The 19,774-nt window shown below is 47.3% G+C and overlaps 2 protein-coding genes across 8 annotated transcripts; one reads left to right on the forward strand and one right to left on the reverse strand.

The window, feature by feature from the left end:
* Positions 1–154: 154 nt before the first annotated feature.
* On the forward strand, positions 155–11,817 carry LSM14B (LSM family member 14B). Of its 7 annotated transcripts, none has more exons than XM_056507846.1 (10): positions 155–477; positions 4,493–4,656; positions 5,008–5,143; positions 5,597–5,713; positions 7,504–7,674; positions 7,787–7,867; positions 8,852–9,013; positions 9,185–9,338; positions 10,018–10,197; positions 10,536–11,817. In XM_056507846.1, exons 1-9 carry the CDS (start codon positions 357–359, stop codon positions 10,187–10,189), a joined length of 1,278 nt encoding a protein of 425 aa, XP_056363821.1. In that variant the 5' UTR covers positions 155–356; the 3' UTR covers positions 10,190–10,197; positions 10,536–11,817. The 7 variants fall into 7 exon arrangements, with proteins under 7 accessions (XP_056363821.1, XP_056363822.1, XP_056363823.1 ...); XM_056507847.1 differs by having other exon boundaries at positions 191–477; positions 7,790–7,867; XM_056507848.1 differs by having other exon boundaries at positions 191–477; positions 5,008–5,071.
* Positions 11,818–13,537: 1,720 nt separating this feature from the next.
* On the reverse strand, positions 13,538–19,530 carry PSMA7 (proteasome 20S subunit alpha 7). The gene is made up of 7 exons (XM_056507854.1): positions 18,883–19,530; positions 17,540–17,666; positions 16,618–16,742; positions 15,197–15,319; positions 14,750–14,869; positions 14,154–14,216; positions 13,538–13,886 (listed from the first exon to the last, which is right to left on the reverse strand). Exons 1-7 carry the CDS (start codon positions 18,976–18,978, stop codon positions 13,794–13,796), a joined length of 747 nt encoding a protein of 248 aa, XP_056363829.1. The 5' UTR covers positions 18,979–19,530; the 3' UTR covers positions 13,538–13,793.
* Positions 19,531–19,774: the final 244 nt, after the last annotated feature.

Consider the following 19,774-nt stretch of genomic DNA (forward strand, 5'->3'; position numbering starts at 1 on the left):
AGCGCGGGAAGCCGAGCGCGCGCGCTCCCGCCTTTCCCCGCTCCGCCCCGCCCGGCTCCGCCCCGCCCCGCCCCGCGGCGCACGTGGCACCCTCGCCCGCGCTGGTCACGTGACGCGGGCCCCGGGTGTTCCCCCTCCGCCCCTCCCCGTCTGACCCCGTCTCTCCCGTCTGGTCAATAGCGCGCGGCGCATGCGCGCTTACCGCATCACGCCCCCACCGCCTCCCCCCGGCCCGTCTCCCTCCGCCCTATATAAGGCGCGCGCGGCGGGGTCCCGGCTCCGCAGTGCGCGTGGGCGGCGCGGCGGCTCCGCGCGGCTCTGGGACCCCCCTCCCCTCCCCCGGCTCCGCCGCCGCCATGAGCTCGGGGACCCCCTACATCGGCAGCAAGATCAGCCTGATCTCCAAGGCGCAGATCCGCTATGAGGGCATCCTCTACACCATCGACACCGAGAACTCCACCGTGGCGCTGGCCAAGGGTGAGGCGGGGCCCTGTGGGGGGCGCGGGCGGGCCTAGGCCGGCGCTGGCTGAGGGGACGCGGCGGGGCCGCCGTGCCGCGAACAATGAGCGCGCCCGGGGCCCGCTCGCCCCGCGGGGCTGGAGCCCCGGGTCCGGAGCGCTGCTGCTCTCCGTGAGTCAGCACTGGCAGGGGCCGCGCCGGAGGGGCGGGCAGGGCCCGGGATGCTGGGCAGCCCTCGGCTCTCCCGGGGAGTTCGCGGGGAGAAGCGCTGCCGGCAGCGCTGGCTCGCCTTGCCATTGTCAGAAGCGGGGGGGTGACGCTCGGCAGGGCTGCGCGTGGTTCGGTCCCCTCGCTCGGCTGTGCTCGGCTGTGTGTCGGTGTTCGGCTCCAGCAGGGCCTCAGGCCGGCGCTGAGGAAAACAGTTGCTGTTGTGTCTTTGTTCCTTGTGTGATCGATAGCTGGACTCTGCTCAGGTGAGGAGGGTGGGAGCCGCTGCACAGAGCGCTGCGGGGCTCCTGCACGTGGGTCTGTCTGCCTTGCCGACCTCGCTGGTTCCTCAGCTTGTTTCCCTGTAGAAATACTGATCATTATCTTTGAAACAGTGTCATTTGGGTTCAGATGTCACCTGTGCTGGGAACTCCTGTATTTCGTCTCAATAAAACCTGTCCTGTCTTGTTTAGTCCCTCAAACATGAACTTATTCCTATGCTGCTTTTCAAGTCCAGCTTGGCTAGTTCAGCTAATGTGTATCGGCGTTTTCTTTCCCTGAGTTTTGTCCTTCCTTCTTCTGGGAGGTTCACACGTTCTTCATTGCCTGCAGCCAGCCGTCGGGGCTGTCCACAAAACAAACACCTTTTGTTTTGAAAGGCTGTTTGCTGGCAGGAGGCACTGACTTGCCAGATTCACAACTACCCTCAAGGCAGCCTGTGCCCCAGTGTTTACCCGGTATAATGATTTTTATATGATGGTGGACATTATTTGACACCCATTAGAGTGTTTTCTGAGGTTTAAAATGCGAATTTTCTCAAATTCACTTTTTCTTTAGGAATGTAGCAATTTCTTTAAATGCACAAATATGTTAGTGCTTGGCTCAAAGTACTTGAGAGGTTGCTGGAAGGATGCAGTTCCTTTCCTGTAAGTCCAAGAAGGTCTTTGTCGTGGACCCAGCATCAAGGGGAGATGGTTCCTTGCATAGTTCTGCCTTACACATAGCACTTGCTGCCTCAGAGCTGAAGTGGTGTGTTTCAAAGGCGTGTGTGATTAAAGTGCTTTATGATGTAAGTACATGCTCTGGATAAGATTTCTGGCAGTTCTTGTATTTATTGGTCTCTCAGCGTTCAGTTTTGATCGACTGGAATGCCTAAGAAGCAGTTGTTACAATAGGTGGAGAATATTTTTTTCCCCCTCTCCCCCTTAAAGAGCTGATCTATAAACTTTATTTACATCACAAACCCTTCTTTTCATTGTAGCTCAGAGGGTTTTTCAAATTTAGAAACTTTATAGCAAAGCGAAATTAGTGCCAGAATTGCAATGTAGCAACAATGTTAAAGTTAGCCACAGTAGTATCAACCCCATGTGTGTTGTCAGTGGTTTAAAACACTTGATCTCTCGGGCATTAGCAGGGCCATGAATTACTGATATGCTGCTGAAGTTGTCCACATTGCAGGTAAATTGTTGTTAAACTGTGGATGCCCCTCTTCAAGTACTCCCATATGCAATGCAGGTGCCATTCTCTTTAGTTCTATCTTTCATAAAGGAAAATTTAAGTTAAAAGAGACCTCAGGAAGAAATTTGGTTCAGCCTCACTTGAAGCAATTCAATTATATTTGTTAAACTTCAATTCGTGCACATAATCTTAAATGCTGGAGGTTCTTTACAAGAGAAAGTTGTCAGTTTTGTTAGAGGCTAAACTTAAATTGCAGACAAAGGAAGTTTAAGCCCACTGCTGTCGTGTCAGCAGTGAAGGCCAGAAACTTACTCCCCCTTAAGTAGAAGTCTGAGGAAATTGGAGTTTTTCTCCAAGAAATAGCCACTTAAGCTCTGCTTTCCAGTCACTCTTGCTGTGCTTCCTGTCCCTTCAGAGCTTAGGAACTGTGTTGTAAACCAGGAGCTGCAGTGTTGTGGGATTGATTTCCTGTTCATCTGTAAGCAATAGTCAGGAACTTCATGGGAGGCTGCCCTTCCCACCTCCACAGGAACTTTAAGCTGCATTTTGTGCTATGCCAGAAACAGTTAAAAGCCTCAGGTGCAGGGACAGGCAAGCTCAACTCCTACAGCCCTGTTTTTGTCTACAACAAGAACTTGGCTTTCTTCTTTTTTTGTTAGAAACCTTGGGACCAGCCAGCTCAGAGGCTGCCTGGGCAGCTTTGGGCTTTGCAGGTCATGTGTTTATCTGTGTGGAAGTTGATGGGATCATCATGGTGCTTTCCAAGTTAGTTGTGGGACCCTGCAGGAGCCCCTGGATACCCTTAGTACATCTTGCTGTAAGCTGGAATATCATTCTGAACAGAGAGATCAGTGGTACAATTATGTCCAAAAGGCTACAAGCATTGCTTTCAGTTTATAATCTGCTTCTGGTTGACTGGGTTACAGCTGTAATATGATCAAACAGCAGCTGGAGATCTAAAATAACTTGGAGAAGTTATTTGCCCTAGGAGCTCATGGAAGATGGCCATTGAAGGGAAGTGACTGGCAGCTTGTCCTTGTACCAGTGAAGATCCCCTTCCTGTTAGGTGCAAGCTGAGGTGCTGAGCAGTGTGATGGGGGCGTTCTGGCATCCACCTGCTTCCTGGGAGCTCAACTGTTTGTTAGCAGGGGTGAAGACCACTTGCAGCACTCAGTGCTACCTGATGTGAGGGTGAACGACCTGCATACAGCTGTTCACCCTGGAACAGGGCTCTTGAGTATCCCTGGAAAAAGCTGCCAGCACTCCTCATAAGTTAGAAGCAGCATGGTGTGCCAGGGATGCTCAGCACTGGGGGTCAGTGCATCCACTTTTGATGCTCTTTTTCCTGAGAGGATGTGGTGCCCCATCATCTGTGTGACAGGAAGAGTGGCACTGGTGGAGGTGTTTCAGCATTTCCATAACCTGTTAGAAACATTTGAAGGGGCTCTGATACAGAATTCTTCCGTTGACAGAAAATGTGCATCAAGCCAGTATGTGCTGGTACTCATCTGAGCTGGGAGTGCCTCTCAAAGACAGAAAGCAGCCACAGCAGTGAACTTGGGAGTTTCTATAACTTGTGGCTGAAGTGTCAAGCTTTTACTTGTCAGTATCTGATGTAACTGTGCTATCTATTTTCCTGTGCCAATAATCCAGTCTGACCTCTTCTTTCTTAATGGCTCAAATTAATTTATACTTCTACATAGTAGCTGCCAGTCAGGTGAAGTTGTTTTTTTTATTTTTTTTTTTTTATTCGTTCAAGTATTCTGGTAGCTGGCACTCAGTAAAGCCTCCCTAAGCACTGATATCTTAGATTTATCACTGACAGCTTGCTTTGTAGTCACATTTATCATAGCAACAGTGACATTGGAGTAGAGAGGGAATTTTAATAGGAAGTTTTTATCATTGATAAAGCTACCTCTATGTGCGTAATAAATGTATGAAGCCAAAGGTGCAGATTTGAGCTCTAAGCCCTTCTAAGATTTCCCCCTGGTGCTTCAGGGGCCTCTCCTGTGCTCTGATGAGTTGTCTAGGGCTGAATGCCTGCATGGGACAGCTGCTGGGGAGGGAAGGAGAGTACAGCACTGTGGGAACTCCTTGCATTTGGAGTAGGATTCTTCACTCCAGCTGGTCTATGGTCTTTACCTTCACAGCTTGTTGTAAACAAAACTGTTTATACAGGCTGCTGAAAAAGTTGGCATTTGAGGGAACAGATGTGTGTGAGGAGGAGATTGAGGGTTCTGGAAGTAGCCGTTGTTGTTGTTGTTACAAATGGCAAGTGTTGAAGGAGTACTTTTTAATTGCATGCATCTGCACTTGCAGAGTGCTGCAATGGCAGTACTGCACTAATGTCACCGTTTCCATGCTCCAGTGCGATCCTTCGGGACCGAGGACCGGCCCACAGACAGACCGGCTCCTCCCAGAGAAGAAATCTATGAGTACATTATTTTTCGAGGAAGTGACATCAAAGACATCACTGTCTGTGAGCCTCCAAAAGCTCAGCATACTCTGCCACAAGATCCTGCCATTGTCCAAGTAAGTTAGCCTGAAGTGTTGATAAAAAGCTGAGATAAAACATTGGTGTTGAAGGACTACATTTTGGTAAAAACTTATAGAAATGAAGGCAAGTCAGTGTCTCCAGGAATCTTCAGATTATTTAAAGCATCCTGAATTTTGTTTTAATATTTAAAGTAGCAGCGGCATTAAAGACTTCAGTCAACAAAAGCCAGAGCTAGCTGAGAATGCAGGAAAATCATGAAGAGGTAAACTAACCCTTCTCAGAATTAACTTAAGCTTTAGTAATGCTGTATGTGAAGTAAAGAATCACTGCCAAAGCAAGTTAACTTTTGGAAACTGTAAATGGAAATGTACTTTGTCTTGTTACAGTCTTCACTGGGTTCTGCCTCTACATCATCCTTTCAGCCACATGTGCCTTACAGCCCGTTTAGAGGTATGCCACCTTACAGCCAGCTTGCTGCCAGCTCTTTGCTTAGCCAGCAGTATGCAGCTTCCTTAGGTTTAGGTAAGTACAAACTTTACTTGCTAGAATAAAGGTGTGGCCTTGTATGCAGCTGCTGTGACAGCAAATAACGTAACTAATACCAAACTCCTTGCCAAGTGTCAGGCTGCAAGGAGCAGTGAATAAGCAGCTCACAACTTTGTGCAATGATTTTACTACAAGGAGGGCTGTGTTTCACTTGCACGTGCACATGCACATGAAAGAAACAAACTAAATAGCTGAAGTTTCTTTCTGAAATTAATGGGAATACCTGACAGTTGAGGCCAGTTCATTTCTAACCTAACACACCTCACATCACATGTGAAAAGAACTTGTATTTCCAGAGAGAACTGTAAATAAGCTGCTCTAATGCTGATCTAGAGAACCTTGTATCTCTTTCCAAGTCCTTCAGATGTTTCACTACCTTGTATCTTATCCATGTATCTCTGCTCTCTCTTCTTCCCTCTATCTCTTTAGAGAAATTGGTAAGCCCTCCAGCATCAGCAGCTGCTTCCAGCCCTAGTTCTTCTCCGTCTCCACAACCTGTTTCAGAGCCTGACATGTCTTCAGAGCCCCATCAGCTCTCTTCCAAGGGTAACAGCAGTTTGAGGACTCCAAATATTTGGAAGAACTGCATGGCATTTGCAAACACTCTGTCTGTTCTTGTTAACCCCTCCTAGAATGATAGTGCTCATATGGGTAATGCCAGTAGAACTAGTTTGTTCTCAGCTTTTATTTGCTTTCATTACATGAAGTATGATTCCTCCTGTCCTAGAAGTATCAATTAGAGAGACAGGAGAAAAGTCCAGGACAGTGGATCGTCTTGTGTAAGTATCAGGAGAAGGATGAAGTTTAGAGATGCTAATGTGCTGCATCCTGTCCAGGAACATGTGTCACCATAGGATTTGGGTGAGGAATTGGTCAGCCTTTCCTAGAAAAAGAAGCACACTGCTTAAATTGTGGGTGGCCTTGTGGTTGGAGACTTAGGCTGATCAAAAATTTGGGAGTTCTTTCTGTAATCAAGGAAACATCAGGGTAGATTTCATGCATGGTGGGGCATTGTACCTTGTCCAGACTCCCAGTTAGTAAAGCATGACTAACAGTTAGCAATTCCTGAGTAGCAGAGATAACACAGTTCTGGGTGCTTGTTTCTATGTGTAAAACCTTTAAAGAAGATTGAGTTGAGATACCAGACTAACCATCCTCATAGCAGGGTGACCAGCTGCAGCCTGCATTTAAACATGATAATTAGTTTCATCTGGTTTTAGCTTAAGCATGTATGCTTGCATTGGCATGAAGCTTTTTACTTACCCTCTGCTTTTGGCCATCCATTTGTACATAGTTTCTCAGTACTCTGGCTAAACTTTGAAACTTTCTTATGTTAAACTTTCACATCAGCTTTGTCCTACTCAATAATCCTTAGGATATGTCTGTCTTCCTTGCAAGTTTTCCAGGTGTACATTAACTGGGAACCTGCATGATGTAACCTACTGGGTATATCTCATGTGGACTTGGGTGACCCAGAAGTGTCAGTGGCTTGGTTTGTGCGAACTCTTCAGCTTTTCACTTTTCTTGCTCTTTTAATATATTCAGTTAAAGTTTGCTTCCAAGCAGTTCTTATGCATAACTACATGAACCTGTAGTACTCCAAACCTTCTAATTAAACCTAGAATGCAGTGTTTCTTCTGAGTACTGAAGACTGTCACTTTTTAATATAATTGGTGTAAGGTATACCAAACCATGAAAAGTATTTACATGTTTTGTAGTGTGAATAAATAAGCCTGGATGGAAGAGCAACAGAAGTCTTGGTAACACTTTGGCCTTGACCAAGAAGGAATTTAAAAGGGTAACTTTGAGATCCTGGTCTGGTTTCAGGTTTTCTTTGTCTGAAAGCTCTAACAATAAGCAATGAAGTTGAAGGACTTCTAAAAGCAGCTTACAAAAGGGGATATAGCTCAGATGCTTAAGCTTTTGCTGCAAAACCTTTTTGACAAAGTGGGGAAACTTTCTTGAACAGTTTCAGAATGGTGAATTTTTGCTTCAGATTTAAAGTTATCATGTAAAGTAAAATCCTGCATAATATAGAAATTAGATTTTGGTATAAACTGTCTGAGAGGCTGACTTGGCTTGGTTGTTTAATGTTTGTCTAACTTGATTTAAGAAATAAATGGGTATATTTCCTGAAACTGAGGCTCTGGATGTGAGAGCCATGACTTGTATGGCAGTGGTGCCTTACCTGGTGCCACTTAAACTTAGCCTGTAATGATGCACACTCAAGGCTTTGAGTCATTCCTGACAAAACGGTTTCTCCCTAGAAGCGGGCAGGGTTTGAATGTTGTTGGCACATTTTCCAAGAGACACTTAGTCACTGGGATTTTTTCCAGGTGCTGGCTTTCCTTCTGTTCACCCAGTCCGCAAGAGCCCCATGGTAGAGCAGGCTGTCCAGACTGGCCCGGTTGACAGCCTGAATTCCCAGAAGCTGCCCCCAGTGAAGGTGACCCCGGGGATCCCGCGCAGTGCCCGGCAGCTCCCGCAGGCCAACAGCAAAGCCAGCGGTACGTACGCACCGCTCCAGCCCCGAGCTGGAGCAGCCTGCAAGGTGCACTGCAACACTGAGCTGCTGGGCGTTGTTCTTGTGCTCCTTTAAAGCTTGTCCTTCTTGTTCAGTAGATACAGTGCAGGCAGCACCTGTGCAAACCCAAGGACAGGTGAATGATGAAAACAGAAGACCTCAAAGGAGAAGATCGGGTAGGTTAAGCTGATGCTAAACAGTCGCGACAGCCTGTGAAGGCAAGTGGTGTTAACCACAGTGAAGGATTAACTGACAGAAGATTGAGAGAAAGTTTTGGGCATCCAGAGATGCTTTCCTAACAAAACAGCTTCTGGAGTTGCAGAAGTTCAGAACATTCCAGGGACAGAGTTCTAGCGCCTTTTCTAGAAAGTGGAAGGTACGTCATAAAAATTAATGCTGTGACTTGGCAGCAGCAACTGGATTTCTCTGAAACCTTAAGTATTTTTACCAGGAGAGGCAGCCTGTTTGAGACTTTCCAGAGCTTTTTATAACAGAGAGATGTAGAACACTCACCTCCATAGAGCACAATTCTTATTCCAAAGTAGCAGTACAAGCATGGGTCAGAAGAAAGAGAAATTCAAAGATACTTCTGCCCAAGTAAAATGAGAAAAGACAGGGAAACAACACTTCAGACTCAGGTTTTCAAATTAACTAGTGTGTAGAATGGGTTATAGCTTTTCCAAAGAGGAATGAGTAACATCCTAGGTGGAAACCAGAAGCTAGACAGGGTACAAGCTCCTTTTGTAAGTACATGAGTCTTTTGCTGGATTTTCCTCTTTGCCATCACTACAGGTTTTACGCTAATTGCAGTGCTGTGTTTGCAGATGAAGAGTAGACAGGAAAGATAATTTTCCCCACCTCCCTCAGCTTTTCTTGCTGTAGTACTTGTTCTGACTTCCTCTCTCCACATTGGAAGGAAAGTTGGGTGCACTCAGTCTTAGTGGGAAGACTGACATCCAGGACTGCTGCTCAGAAAGTTAAAGCGTTGCTGTAATGTGTCTTCTACAGCCAAAATCAGAAGTTGCTTTCAAAGAGGTGTGGCCTAACCACAGGACTGGAAGCCAGAAACTCCTGAGTTCTATCCCTGGTTTCCTCTGGTCTTGAGCAAGTCATGTAACCTCCTTGTGCGTTACCAAGTGTTTAAACTCTGCTGCTTTCAGGAAACAGGAGAACCAGAAACCGTTCTAGAGGACAAAACAGACCAACTACTGTGAAGGAAAATACAATAAAGTTTGAAGGTGACTTTGACTTTGAAAGTGCAAATGCACAATTCAACAGAGAGGAACTTGATAAAGAATTCAAGAAGAAACTAAACTTTAAAGGTTTGTGCCTTCATTAAATATGAATTGCTGATCTAGTAGTAAACACTGCATAGACAAACTGGTTCTGAGAAACTGCATGATTACATCTCAGATCTTGTTTGAGGGAGCAAGAGAACAGATGGCTCTGCAGTGTGTGCCTCAAGGAAGTGTAATACATTTCATTATCTTCAGATGACAAAGCAGAGACGGGGGAAGAAAAGGGGGACCCTGGAGTGGCAACCCAAAACAATGATGGTAATGCAGAGGAGGACCTGCTGGGGCCCAACTGCTATTATGATAAATCCAAGTCTTTCTTTGACAACATTTCTTCAGAGCTGAAATCTAGGTGAGTGTTTTCTAAAAGCTTGGTTTTTAAATGGAGTTTTAGGCATAAAAATTCAGACTTAATCTATGTGGCATTGTTTAATTATTTAAAAAATTTTAGAATAGACTTTAGACGGGGAATATTACCATGCATTTGGTGGCTTACAAGTGATGTGAACCAAGATTCATGCAGTGGGACCAAAGAAAAAACATTTCAGCTGATATGATACACATGCCTAAACTATGATAGAGGAGTTTCTGTTTCCTAGTAGTGACTTTGAACCCTTTGATTTTAAACAAATTCCTTATCTGGCTTGTGGGAGAGGAGGCATCAGGGTCATGCTGTACTGAAGGTGCAGCTGGCAGACAGGAGTGAGCTAAGCCTGGAGGTGGGGCAGAGAGGTCAGCTCTGGCTGTGGAAATGCATTAGGTTAAATGTTGGTAATATGAAGGGAAAGCTTCAGCTTTCACTGCCACCACTGATGTCACCAAGTGCCTGGAGAAATGAGACATCCCTTTAGTGTCAGCATGAGGGATTCCCTCAGCTGTGGGGCTGCAGAGGGGTTGGGTTAGAGCATGTGCACTGCAGCTGGTGCTTGTTGCAGTGCAGCTCAACAAAATCAGGGGTCTGAGGCTTCCTCTCTCTAAGGAGCTGGTGGCTCTTTAATGTTTGTGTTCAAGCTGAGCTCAGCCTTGTTCAGTTCCAGGCGCACCACGTGGGCTGAGGAGAGGAAGCTCAATACAGAGACGTTTGGAGTGTCTGGACGGTTCCTTCGTGGCCGCAGCTTTCGAGGTGGATTTCGAGGTGGAAGGGGGAGTGGAGCAGCAAGGAGAAACCAAACCACTCATAGAGCTGGTACTGGCAGAGTGTAACTTCAGAGGCAAGTGTTCTAGGAAGAGTAAATACTCTCTCTGGGCCAGGTTTATCTCTTACTCCTCACCTGAACTGTCTGTGCAGCCTCTTTAACCCTCCAGCCCCATGGATATATCAAAAATTGTTCTTTATTGGATTTTTGATGGAGATAGGAGTGGTTTAACATGCTGATTGTTCTGTTGGTTTCTTGGTCGTGCCTCTTTAAGAAAAGGCTCAGCTCAAGCAAGCAGCTTTTGGTTTCTAACTAAGCATTTCAGCTGATACAGGGGTGTGAGCTTTTCTATTTTTCATCTTGGGAGAAGAACCTCATAATATCAAATATAATTATATCTTTTTTCTGAATAGGTTCAAACATCTCTGAGGATGAAACTGTATATAGAAAGAAAACAACCAACTGCTGCACTAACGTGGGAAAATGGTTCATATTGTTTACTGTCTCAGCTCAAGCGGCAGAATTTCATGTACTACTGCTTCTATTTTGGACTTACTTTGGACCAGCCACTGTCTGCTGGAATATTTTTTGGAAGAGGGAATGTGTTCAGGGGTACCTTCTTCAGGGTGTCTTTTTTGTGTTTTTCAAGTGCAGACTAACTTACACAGTTCTTCTTTCTGGGTCTCTCAAGGCTGCTATAGTCTAAGCTCTAAGTCAGACTCCTTTTCTGAACCCTGGAGAAGAGAAATCATGCTGTTTTAACATGGAACCAAAGCTCACTTGAAATAAACCAGCTATAATTTGTTCTGAGTAACCAAATGGATCCTTTGGTGCTGCTGGTCTCATGGATCTCAGCAGCAGGTGTGAAGTAGCACTTGGTATCTGGAGAAATGGATACCTGGTGCTGAGGAGTTGTGTATATTGTCATTTGGGAATACTGGAGTGTTGATCATGTAGTAGTGTTTCTGACTGTACAGCTGTTTGTGGGCTGGTGCTGGGCTGGAGGTACCACAGGACTGGCTCTGCCTTGAGCTGAAGGGTGCTGGGAGTGCCTGGGGCTTGGAGCTCCTGGCTGGAGTGTGGGGACATCAAGTTGGGATGGGAGCAGTGACTGTCCCCACTCGTGTGCAGAGTTTTTGGCAGTAGTGACTGTCTGGGAAGGAGACCTGAAGCTCTGACTTGTTTGCCTCGGTCTGTACCTCGCTGGAGGCAGCACCAAATGCAAACAGTTCTCTGTACTCTGTAGACTGTGGTGGAACTCTTTGGAATGTTTTCATTCAACTGGGGATGGGAGACCATATAATGAAGCTTAACAGATGGGCATGTTTAATTTCTTTCCTCTATACCCCCATACTGTAAATAGTTTAGTTGTTTTTCTTTTGTTTTTAAAAATCTGTATGTGGGGAGAGGGCTGGGTGGGAGGGGTTACCTTTGTTTGCATGAAATAAGTGGGTTAAATTGCTATAGGCATGTGTCCCTTTTTTGGTTTGTAGGGAATTTTGTTGAAAAAGCACCTTGATGACTGAACCCCTTACATAGCTCAAGTTTTTTTAGTTATGCATTGACCTAGGTTACTGTAAAAGCTTGGATTTATTTTTGTAGGACTTTATTGCTGAGAATTAGAACATAGCAGTGGGGCTGCTCTTTGGAGTAATGTAAATTGTAATTATAATAAACATGTAAATGTTTAATGTTTCCTTCCACCTCTGTTCTGTACATAGCTCCATAACATCACTCCCTACTACTCCTCTGGCACCTGTCCTTGCAGGGCTGCCATCCAAGCTGGAGAAAACCTGGCAGTGTTACACAGTATTGGGAAAGGGCTGAAATCTCCAAATCCAGACACTGCACCTTGCACTTCTGCCCTGGTTCCTGTGCTGGGACTCAGCCTAATGAGGGTTATGTTACTCCAGCCTGGCAGAGGGAGTCCCTGGGCTGGTGGGGGTCCCCAGGAGCCAGTGCTGCTGCTGCAGGACCTGGCTCACACCTCTGAGCAGGGGTGTGCTGAAATAGTTCACTCAGAGCTGCTCTGCCTCTAATTTCTCTGCTAGCAAAGCAGCCACTGTGGCTCTAAGTGTGGAGATGGAATTGCACTGCCCTGGCAGAGAATGGGTTGAGAAATCCTCACTGCTTCTGTGTAATTACCATTACTCACATGTAACTGTACCTTTTTAGTGGAGTGGGATCAATTCCTTTGTTTCCACAGTAAAGCTCCAAATCCCAGGCATAAGCACATCCTTGACACAGCTGAAGTTTGTGTCCTGATGTCTGGGAGCAGAGGGGCTTGGTGGCTGTGGCTCAGCCCCAGGGCTTGTTACCTGTGACCCCTTCTTCCCCAGAAGCACTGTCAGCTTCCCCATGGAAAATTCCCAGTGTGTGGGAACAATTGCAGTGACTTGAGCAGGGAAATCAAGTGCAGCTTTTTTGCCTTCCAAGGGCTGATAAATTAAGCAACCTGCTGTTCCAGGACCACGCTTCCTTTGGCTCATGTGGTCTAATGTGTCCCTGAACAGCAGCAGCACTGCTGCTTCCCTGTCCTTGACTCCTGTGGGATCCTCTGCCCACACTTTGCTGGGCAGCATTTCCCTGTAAACAGCTCCTGGCTGTGTGAGAGCCCAGTGCTGTGAGCTCTGCTGCCTGGAGCATCCCTGCCCTGCAGCCCCTTGGGGCTGAGGTATCCTGGGCACCAGAGCTGCCCCCCAGTCCTGCTCTGACCTGTCACCCCCTCTCTGGGTGTGCAAGAGCAGACTGAAGAGCTGCTTCCCAGGCAGTTTGGTTCTACCTACTTGGTGGATACAAATGGGGAAACTCTCACAGTAATGGAGCACCTGTTCCTATTGCTTCGAGTACTGAGACTTTGAGAGTATGAGCTCAGGTGCAGAGAGCCTGAGGATCCTCTGAAATGAGGAAACAGCTCAAACCAACTCCTAGGGTAGGAGGTAGAGTAGACAGGAACTATGTGAGGGCAAATACCAGAGGAGAAACTGCAGAAGAGCTTCAATGCTGTTGTATGTAACACTTGCTGTAGTTATTGTTTAGCTCCTAGTGCATAAATCCAGGGAATCACAGCATCAATGCTTTACTCTGAATCACATTTGGAAGCACCAGGTCATGCAGCTCTGCCCTGAGCATGCTGCCTGCAGCAGCACATTCTCATGCTGACCCCCAAAACACAACCCCCATCTCTAGCCTGTCCTTCAGCTTTAAACACACATCTGCTGTCACAGGCTGCTGTATCTTTTCACCCGAAAAGATGCCTGTTAGGGAATAAAAACCCCAACTCCATACTAGATATGGTGAGACCATAACACAACCCCCAAGACAGCTGCTTAAAGTAAAAAAAAAGGGACATGCTGAGAACTCAGACAGTGCAGAAAAGAACCATTAAACAAAGTAAAGTGTCCAGGGAAGAAAATGCAAGCAAAGTCTCTGTCCTTTAATGGGTCACTGCTGCTGTTCTGTAGCCAACCAGATCATCCTGTGTAATTAAAATCCAAGGAACAGACAGGTTGTTTTGGTTTTTTTTAAATAACAGCTTTAAAAAAAAATCAGTAGGTTTATTGTAGGTCTCAAGAGAGCACAGTATGAGTAACTGGAATGCCTACATGTCTATACAGAATAACCCATCACTTGAATTAAAAAGAAGCAGCTAAGCAGGTGCATTTCATTCATCATGATGTTTTCTTCTGCTTTTTCTTTTCATTTTCTTCCTTTTCCTTTTCAATTTCAGCCACATACTTCTCAATTTCTTCAGGGTTTAGGATCTAAAACAGAAACATGGGTGACCCTCAGGATACCACTAAACTTAAGAGACATTCACAGAGGAGATTCTAGTTCTGCCATGGGAAGAATGTTAACTGCTGTTTATCTGGAAGCAGGTACCTCTGCAGACACAACAACATTCCTTGGCCACTAAGAATAAACTGAAGTATTTGTCAGTGCAAAATGTGAGATTAAGGGCTGGAAGTTAAGATCAACAAGGACAGTATCAAAGACAGGCTCAAGGGGAGAGAAGCAAACAACAGCCTCACCTTCAGTGGCTGCTCCCGTCTCATGACCGCCAGCTCAATGTTCTTCCCACCAGACTGCACCACCTGGGTGAGGCAGAGGGAAGCTTTAGGAGCCTGGCCAGGAATTCACTCCAACAAACCCCTCCCAGGTCTCCTCGGAAGGAGAATGGGTGCATTTCACTCCTTAGCTCTTAAGCTCTCTTACCAGCAGCACTAACTCTCAAAAGGGTTTTTACACTGGTGCTAGTGTCCTGGGCAGATGGAGAACGCCTCAGCCCCACCACCTGACTTGTGCTATTTTCTGTATCTTAAACTTTAGTTAAAAAATAAAATATCTAGCATGTGGTTTGGTAGATCTTTGGTGCATTTGTGTAAATGCCCAGAAATGAAGTCTGTTTTCCTCCCCAGAGCTGCTAGTAAGTTCTGTGTAAACTATGGAAATTGTTACCCCAAATATTCTGAACCTTGAATTCAATCCAACACCCACAGTAAACAGCTCTCACAGATCCTCTGCATTAGTTCCTTGGGACATCCACAAATATTTTCCCATATTCACATCTAAGAAGTGAATCTGGACACAGTGAAAAGCCACAGAAGAGATGTGAAAACAGCCTCACCTCCAGAAGAGCCTTGATGACAAGTTTAATAGTCAGATCATCCGTTTCAATGGCCTCATCAGTGTAGTTTTTCTCCAGGAACTCACGCACAGATTTGGCTCCTCTGCCAATGGCATTAGCCTGGAGACATTCAAGGGAAAGAGAAAATGAATGGGAGCTTAGAGAAGATTTCATTTGCAGAGTAAGAAACAGTTGTACAACTGCATAATCTGTCACACACAAAGACAGTTGTCTGGCACAGGTGGGTTGGTTTGGGGGTTTTTTATGAAGCAGGACAAGACTTCTCAAGGAAAGCTGAACTGCAGATGGCCACTCTCAGTACATCTGATCATTAAGGACTTTTGCAGCTGTGAGACAAAACCATCTGGCCAGCGAGATCTCCTCTACCTCAATCCCACTTTAAGGGAGACATTAACTCCCCAATATTCCATTTCTGAATCCACTCACCTTCCAAGCATGGTAGGTGCCAGAGGGGTCAGTCTGGTACAGCCGTGGGGTCCCATCGAAGTCAAAGCCCACGATGAGGGCGGAGATCCCGAAGGGTCTGCGGCCATTGCTCTGCGTGTACCTCTGAGCACAAAGGACACACTCACTGGCAGCTCTGAAAACATTTCCAGGTGCAGAGCAGATTCTGGAGCAGTTACAGCCAGAAGAGCCACCAGAAATACTTTTAGCTGCCTCTCTCCATCAGTCAGGACTCAGTATCTCACAGAGCCCCCAAGGCAGGCAAGTGAGGGGTGGTTCCTGCCCAACCCCTGTTCCTACACCTGCTTACAGCTTCCAGAGGCACCTCCCCACTGCTGAGTGGTGCTGGGGCAGCCAGAGCCACCTCTGCAAGCCCAGTGTGGCACCAGTGTGCCAAAAATATCACGAGGACACCTGAACAGTTTTCACAATGATCTGCACTGATTCCACAGGAAATCATGGCAGTTCCATGGCTGTGAGCAGGTGACACTGGAGCCATGTCACAGCCCTCCTGGGACACTGCCAGCAAAGTCACTGCCATGTCACACCAGGAGCAGGGGGGCTGACACCCACAGTACCACAACAGCAGGAATTGGGCCAGGTGTGTTTGCAACAGTACAAGAGAAATGGTGAATGTGCCAGAAAGTGAGACAAATGTGAGACTGGATAAAGGAACAAAGTGAAACTTGAATCACATTATTACCATCACCACTGTTCCAACACCTCTGTGCACAAGTGAATTAGATTTTCTCTAATTCTCGCTAGTCACTGAAAATCAGTTTAATACAGTAGCAAATGAGTAATTTTCTCACAGAATGCATCTGGGCATATTTTGATGCTTCAATTCATTCTAAATTCATGACTATCAAACACAAAACATATTCAATACTGCACCAATTTGCTCCCCTCTTACCCATCCCTGCAATGGCTTTGCAGGAGGAAAAGCTACCAGGAGACATAAAAAAAGCCAGCAACCCAGGCCCACTGTTCTGGGAGTGAGATGAGCAGAGTGGTCCTGATGACATAACACATGGAATTGTGCAGTCCTTACAAGCAATAGTTGCTTTATCTTTGGGGAAAAAAACCTCAAATCAAACAGCACTCAATGGTTCTTTTCCACTGTGACAGCTCCATTTAAAATGAACACCCACAGTGTGTTTTTACCAGGTAAGTGAAGTGAGGCCAGAGGACAGACATTTACACAGCTTGAAGAGGTGTCAGATACTCCATGCTACACATGTGTGTTTCATGCTACACCTGTGACACTCTAGTCCCACATGGTACACACTCATTGCACATTACCCAAGTTGTACATGATGCATAACAGAGGCTGACACAACAGACAGGTAACACCTGTGTCAGGTCAGGACCCATCTTCAGCAGCTCTGTGCAGCCCCAAGTACCTGTTTCAGGCTGGCAATGTAGCGTGTGATGTACTCCACAGTGACAGGATCCTCCACGGTGAGCCTGTGGCTCTGGCACTCCACCCGAGCTCTGTTTATGACTATCCTGGCATCAGCTGTCAGCCCTGAAACAACACAGTGGCCTCAGAGTCATGAAAAACCTCAGAACACCAATCTGGCCCAGTGTCAACAGAGGGAAAATCAAAGCAAAGCTCAAACTCCAGGTTTGGTGAACAAGAGCATTTGTAAGGCAGGAGAAAGTGGCTAATACACAAAAATAACTAAAGGATTTAGTTTACAGCTTCCAAGTTTGTGTGTTAAGTGACACACATAATTCTGAACCAGGTAATGGGAATATTACTGACAGCATTCCATATCCCAGCAAATCTGCAATGCTTATTCTCACACACATTATTCCTCATGCAGTCCAGTTTCATCTGCCCAGCAAATCTCATCTAGTTAATGAGGCTACAGCAGCATCATGTCAGCTGATAAAAATGTGTCACTCTTTAAAAAAAAGATTTTAAAGAAATTTAGTTTTTTCTTTTTAGCTAATGCTGCCATTTGTCATTTACAGCCTCGTTTTTACTAGAGAATTTTTCTCCAAGTTTGTGAACACCCCTGCACATATCCCAGACCCTGGCTAAGGGAGCAAGGCAGGAGAAAGAACTGAGCTTCTCATTCCTCCAAACTGAACCTAAGCCCTGCTGTTTTAGTCAGTTAAATCAGACCTCCCCTTAAAAATATTGACACTGACACTGTATTTCTCCATACTTAAAAAAAAAAAAGAATAAGCTACTGTGGAAATACTGTGCTTCCCACAGTTCTGAGGCAGTTACACCCTGTATTTTGCATTCTCAGATTCTATGAACATGCCCAAAGGTGCCCCAGTAAGTGCCAAACCCCTGAAGGGACCAGGTACCTGCAAAAGCCATGCAGACATTATCATCCAGAGCACAGATCTTCCGCACAGTTCTCTCATCCTGCAGTTTTGCCACTGACTTCTTCTCCACACCAAGGACAACAATATCCTTCCCTCTTACTCCAACCTTCCATGCACGAAAAGAAGAAGTAAAAAAGTTAACCTGGGTCCCAAAAATCCTCACAGCTGCAGACTTTACTCAAATGAGCAGAAACAAAGCACAAACCCCCACACTGTAACCATTACCTCAGCTTGAAGTCAGGATTTTATTTCCCACTCAACACGGAGGCAGGACTGATGTAACAAAAATTGCAATGCATTTCAGGGTGCAATTTCATCATCAGTTTATACCAACCTAAACCCCTGTGGCTCCCAAGAGACAGATTCCAGCTCCTCTTTTCTCCAACAGCCCCATCAGTGTCCCCACAGTCCAGTGGCACTGGAGATCAGGCCAAGTAACACCCACAGCTGCCAAAATGCTCCGTCAGTAGCTGCCTCAATGGCCTAATTCATACCTTGAACACAACTTTTCCAACATCACAGAGGAAAAAACCCCTTCACCCTTCCCCTTCATTCCCACTGTTTGTCACAGGAGAATAGAAATAATTTTTTTCTTACGGGGTGGCCCTGCTGCCAGCATGTTCCAAATATTTCCAAAAACATTAAACTCAACAAGAGACAAGATGGATGGTTATATTGCATGCTGTCTGCACTTTTACAGTCTTTTTAATTTCTGAAAAAAACGAAGAATCTATTTGGTACTACATCTTGTTACATTCATTCCCATATCAAAGACGGTACATATTCTTTTTGGTAATGGCAATTAAAACATACTACAACTATTAATACAGTTATAGCTCTTTAAAATTAAAATTTGTTATTGCTAGAACTTATTACAATCGCTAACACAATGTTATTTGCAAATTAACACTTTTTTCTCCTCCCCTATATGAAATAAAACTTTCACTGAGCAAAAGCTTGGGACAACTGGAGGCTGAGAGCCAGCAATGTACTTCTGAACGCTTTTACCGACGCGTTTCCCAATGCACTGGGAATGTGCCTCGTGCACAAAACAGCGCGATCTGCAGCACGGACGGACCAAGGGAGGAGAGGATCGCCGCGGGCCCGACAGCGCAGGCAGCGGGCTCAGGGCAGCTCCAGGAGCGGCAGTGCAGCCCGAGGGATCTCCCGGAGCGATCTCCCGAAGGGATCTCCCGGAGCGATCTCCCGGAGCGATCCCGCGGCCTCCGGGCCCGCAAGGCCGGGCGCGCAGCGCGGCGCAGGCCCCGCCGCGGTTCCCCTCCGCTCCCACCGCCCCGCCAGCCCCGCGGCCGCCGACTCACCGCGGTGGAGCCCTTCTTGACCGCCTCCTGCGCGTACTCCACCTGGAAGAGGTGCCCGTCCGGGGAGAAGACGGTGATGGCGCGGTCGTAGCTCATGGCTCCGGCAGAACCCGCACCGTCATCCGGGCGGGCCGGGGGCGGGGCGCTGCGCTCGGCGCTGCGCACTTGGCGTACGCACTCTGCGCACCGTGCGCAGCGCTCCGGCCGCGCGGGATCCGGAGGGGTTTGGGGGGGACGTGACCCCAGAATTCACCCCTGGCGTGGGCAGGGACACCTGCCACTGCCCCAGGTTGTTCCCGGCCCTGTCCAGCCTGGCCTTGCACATTTCTAGGCACGGGGCAACCACGGCTTGTCTGGGCAGCCTGTGCCAGAGCTTCGCTGCCCGCGCAGCGGACATTCGCCTGGTATCTAACCTAAACCTGCCCTCTTTCCATTTGAACGCATTCTCCTTGTCCTGTCACTGCACTCTCTTGTAAATCGCCCTGCCCCATCCTTGCTGTGAGTCCCCTTGACGTACTGGAGAGCCACAATTAGGTCACCCCCACGCCAGGTTGGACAGCCCCGATTCTCTCAGCCCTTCCTGGCAGCGGAGGTGCTGCATCCCTGTGACCGTGCCCGTGTCGCTGGGTGCCCTGGCCGTTCCCTGTCCCCCCGTTCCCGCTATCCCCTCGTTCCCGCTGTCCCCTCGCTCCCTGTGCTGTCCCCTCGCCGCGCGCGCCCCGCGCGCTACGCACTTGGCGTAGGCGGCCGCGCGCCGCTCCCCGCGCTGGGCGCACTTGGCGTACGCAGCCGGCGTACGCAGTTGGCGCAGCGGGCGGCGCGGCCGAGGCCGCGGGAGCCGGGCGGCCGGGACCGCACCATGTGCGGGCGGCGGGGAGGCGGCGGCGCCGCC

Source organism: Oenanthe melanoleuca, chromosome 20 (genome assembly GCF_029582105.1).
Source record: "Oenanthe melanoleuca isolate GR-GAL-2019-014 chromosome 20, OMel1.0, whole genome shotgun sequence".
In the NCBI taxonomy this organism is placed as follows: Eukaryota; Metazoa; Chordata; class Aves; order Passeriformes; family Muscicapidae; genus Oenanthe; species Oenanthe melanoleuca.

What these genes read in the sequence shown, in the direction of transcription:
- LSM14B (XM_056507846.1), top strand. Translation starts at nt 357, where the DNA reads ATGAGCTCGGGGACCCCCTACATCGGCAGCAAGATCAGCCTGATCTCC. An exon ending in AAGATCCTGCCATTGTCCAA is followed by an intron (nt 4,657 to 5,007) that starts GTAAGTTAGCCT and finishes GTCTTGTTACAG; the next exon opens with TCTTCACTGGGTTCTGCCTC. An exon ending in ACCTCAAAGGAGAAGATCGG is followed by an intron (nt 7,868 to 8,851) that starts GTAGGTTAAGCT and finishes TGCTGCTTTCAG; the next exon opens with GAAACAGGAGAACCAGAAAC.
- PSMA7 (XM_056507854.1), bottom strand. Translation starts at nt 18,978, where the DNA reads ATGAGCTACGACCGCGCCATCACCGTCTTCTCCCCGGACGGGCACCTC. An exon ending in TGTCTGCATGGCTTTTGCAG is followed by an intron (nt 16,743 to 17,539) that starts GTACCTGGTCCC and finishes GTGTTGTTTCAG; the next exon opens with GGCTGACAGCTGATGCCAGG. An exon ending in TCATCAAGGCTCTTCTGGAG is followed by an intron (nt 14,217 to 14,749) that starts GTGAGGCTGTTT and finishes TGCCTCACCCAG; the next exon opens with GTGGTGCAGTCTGGTGGGAA.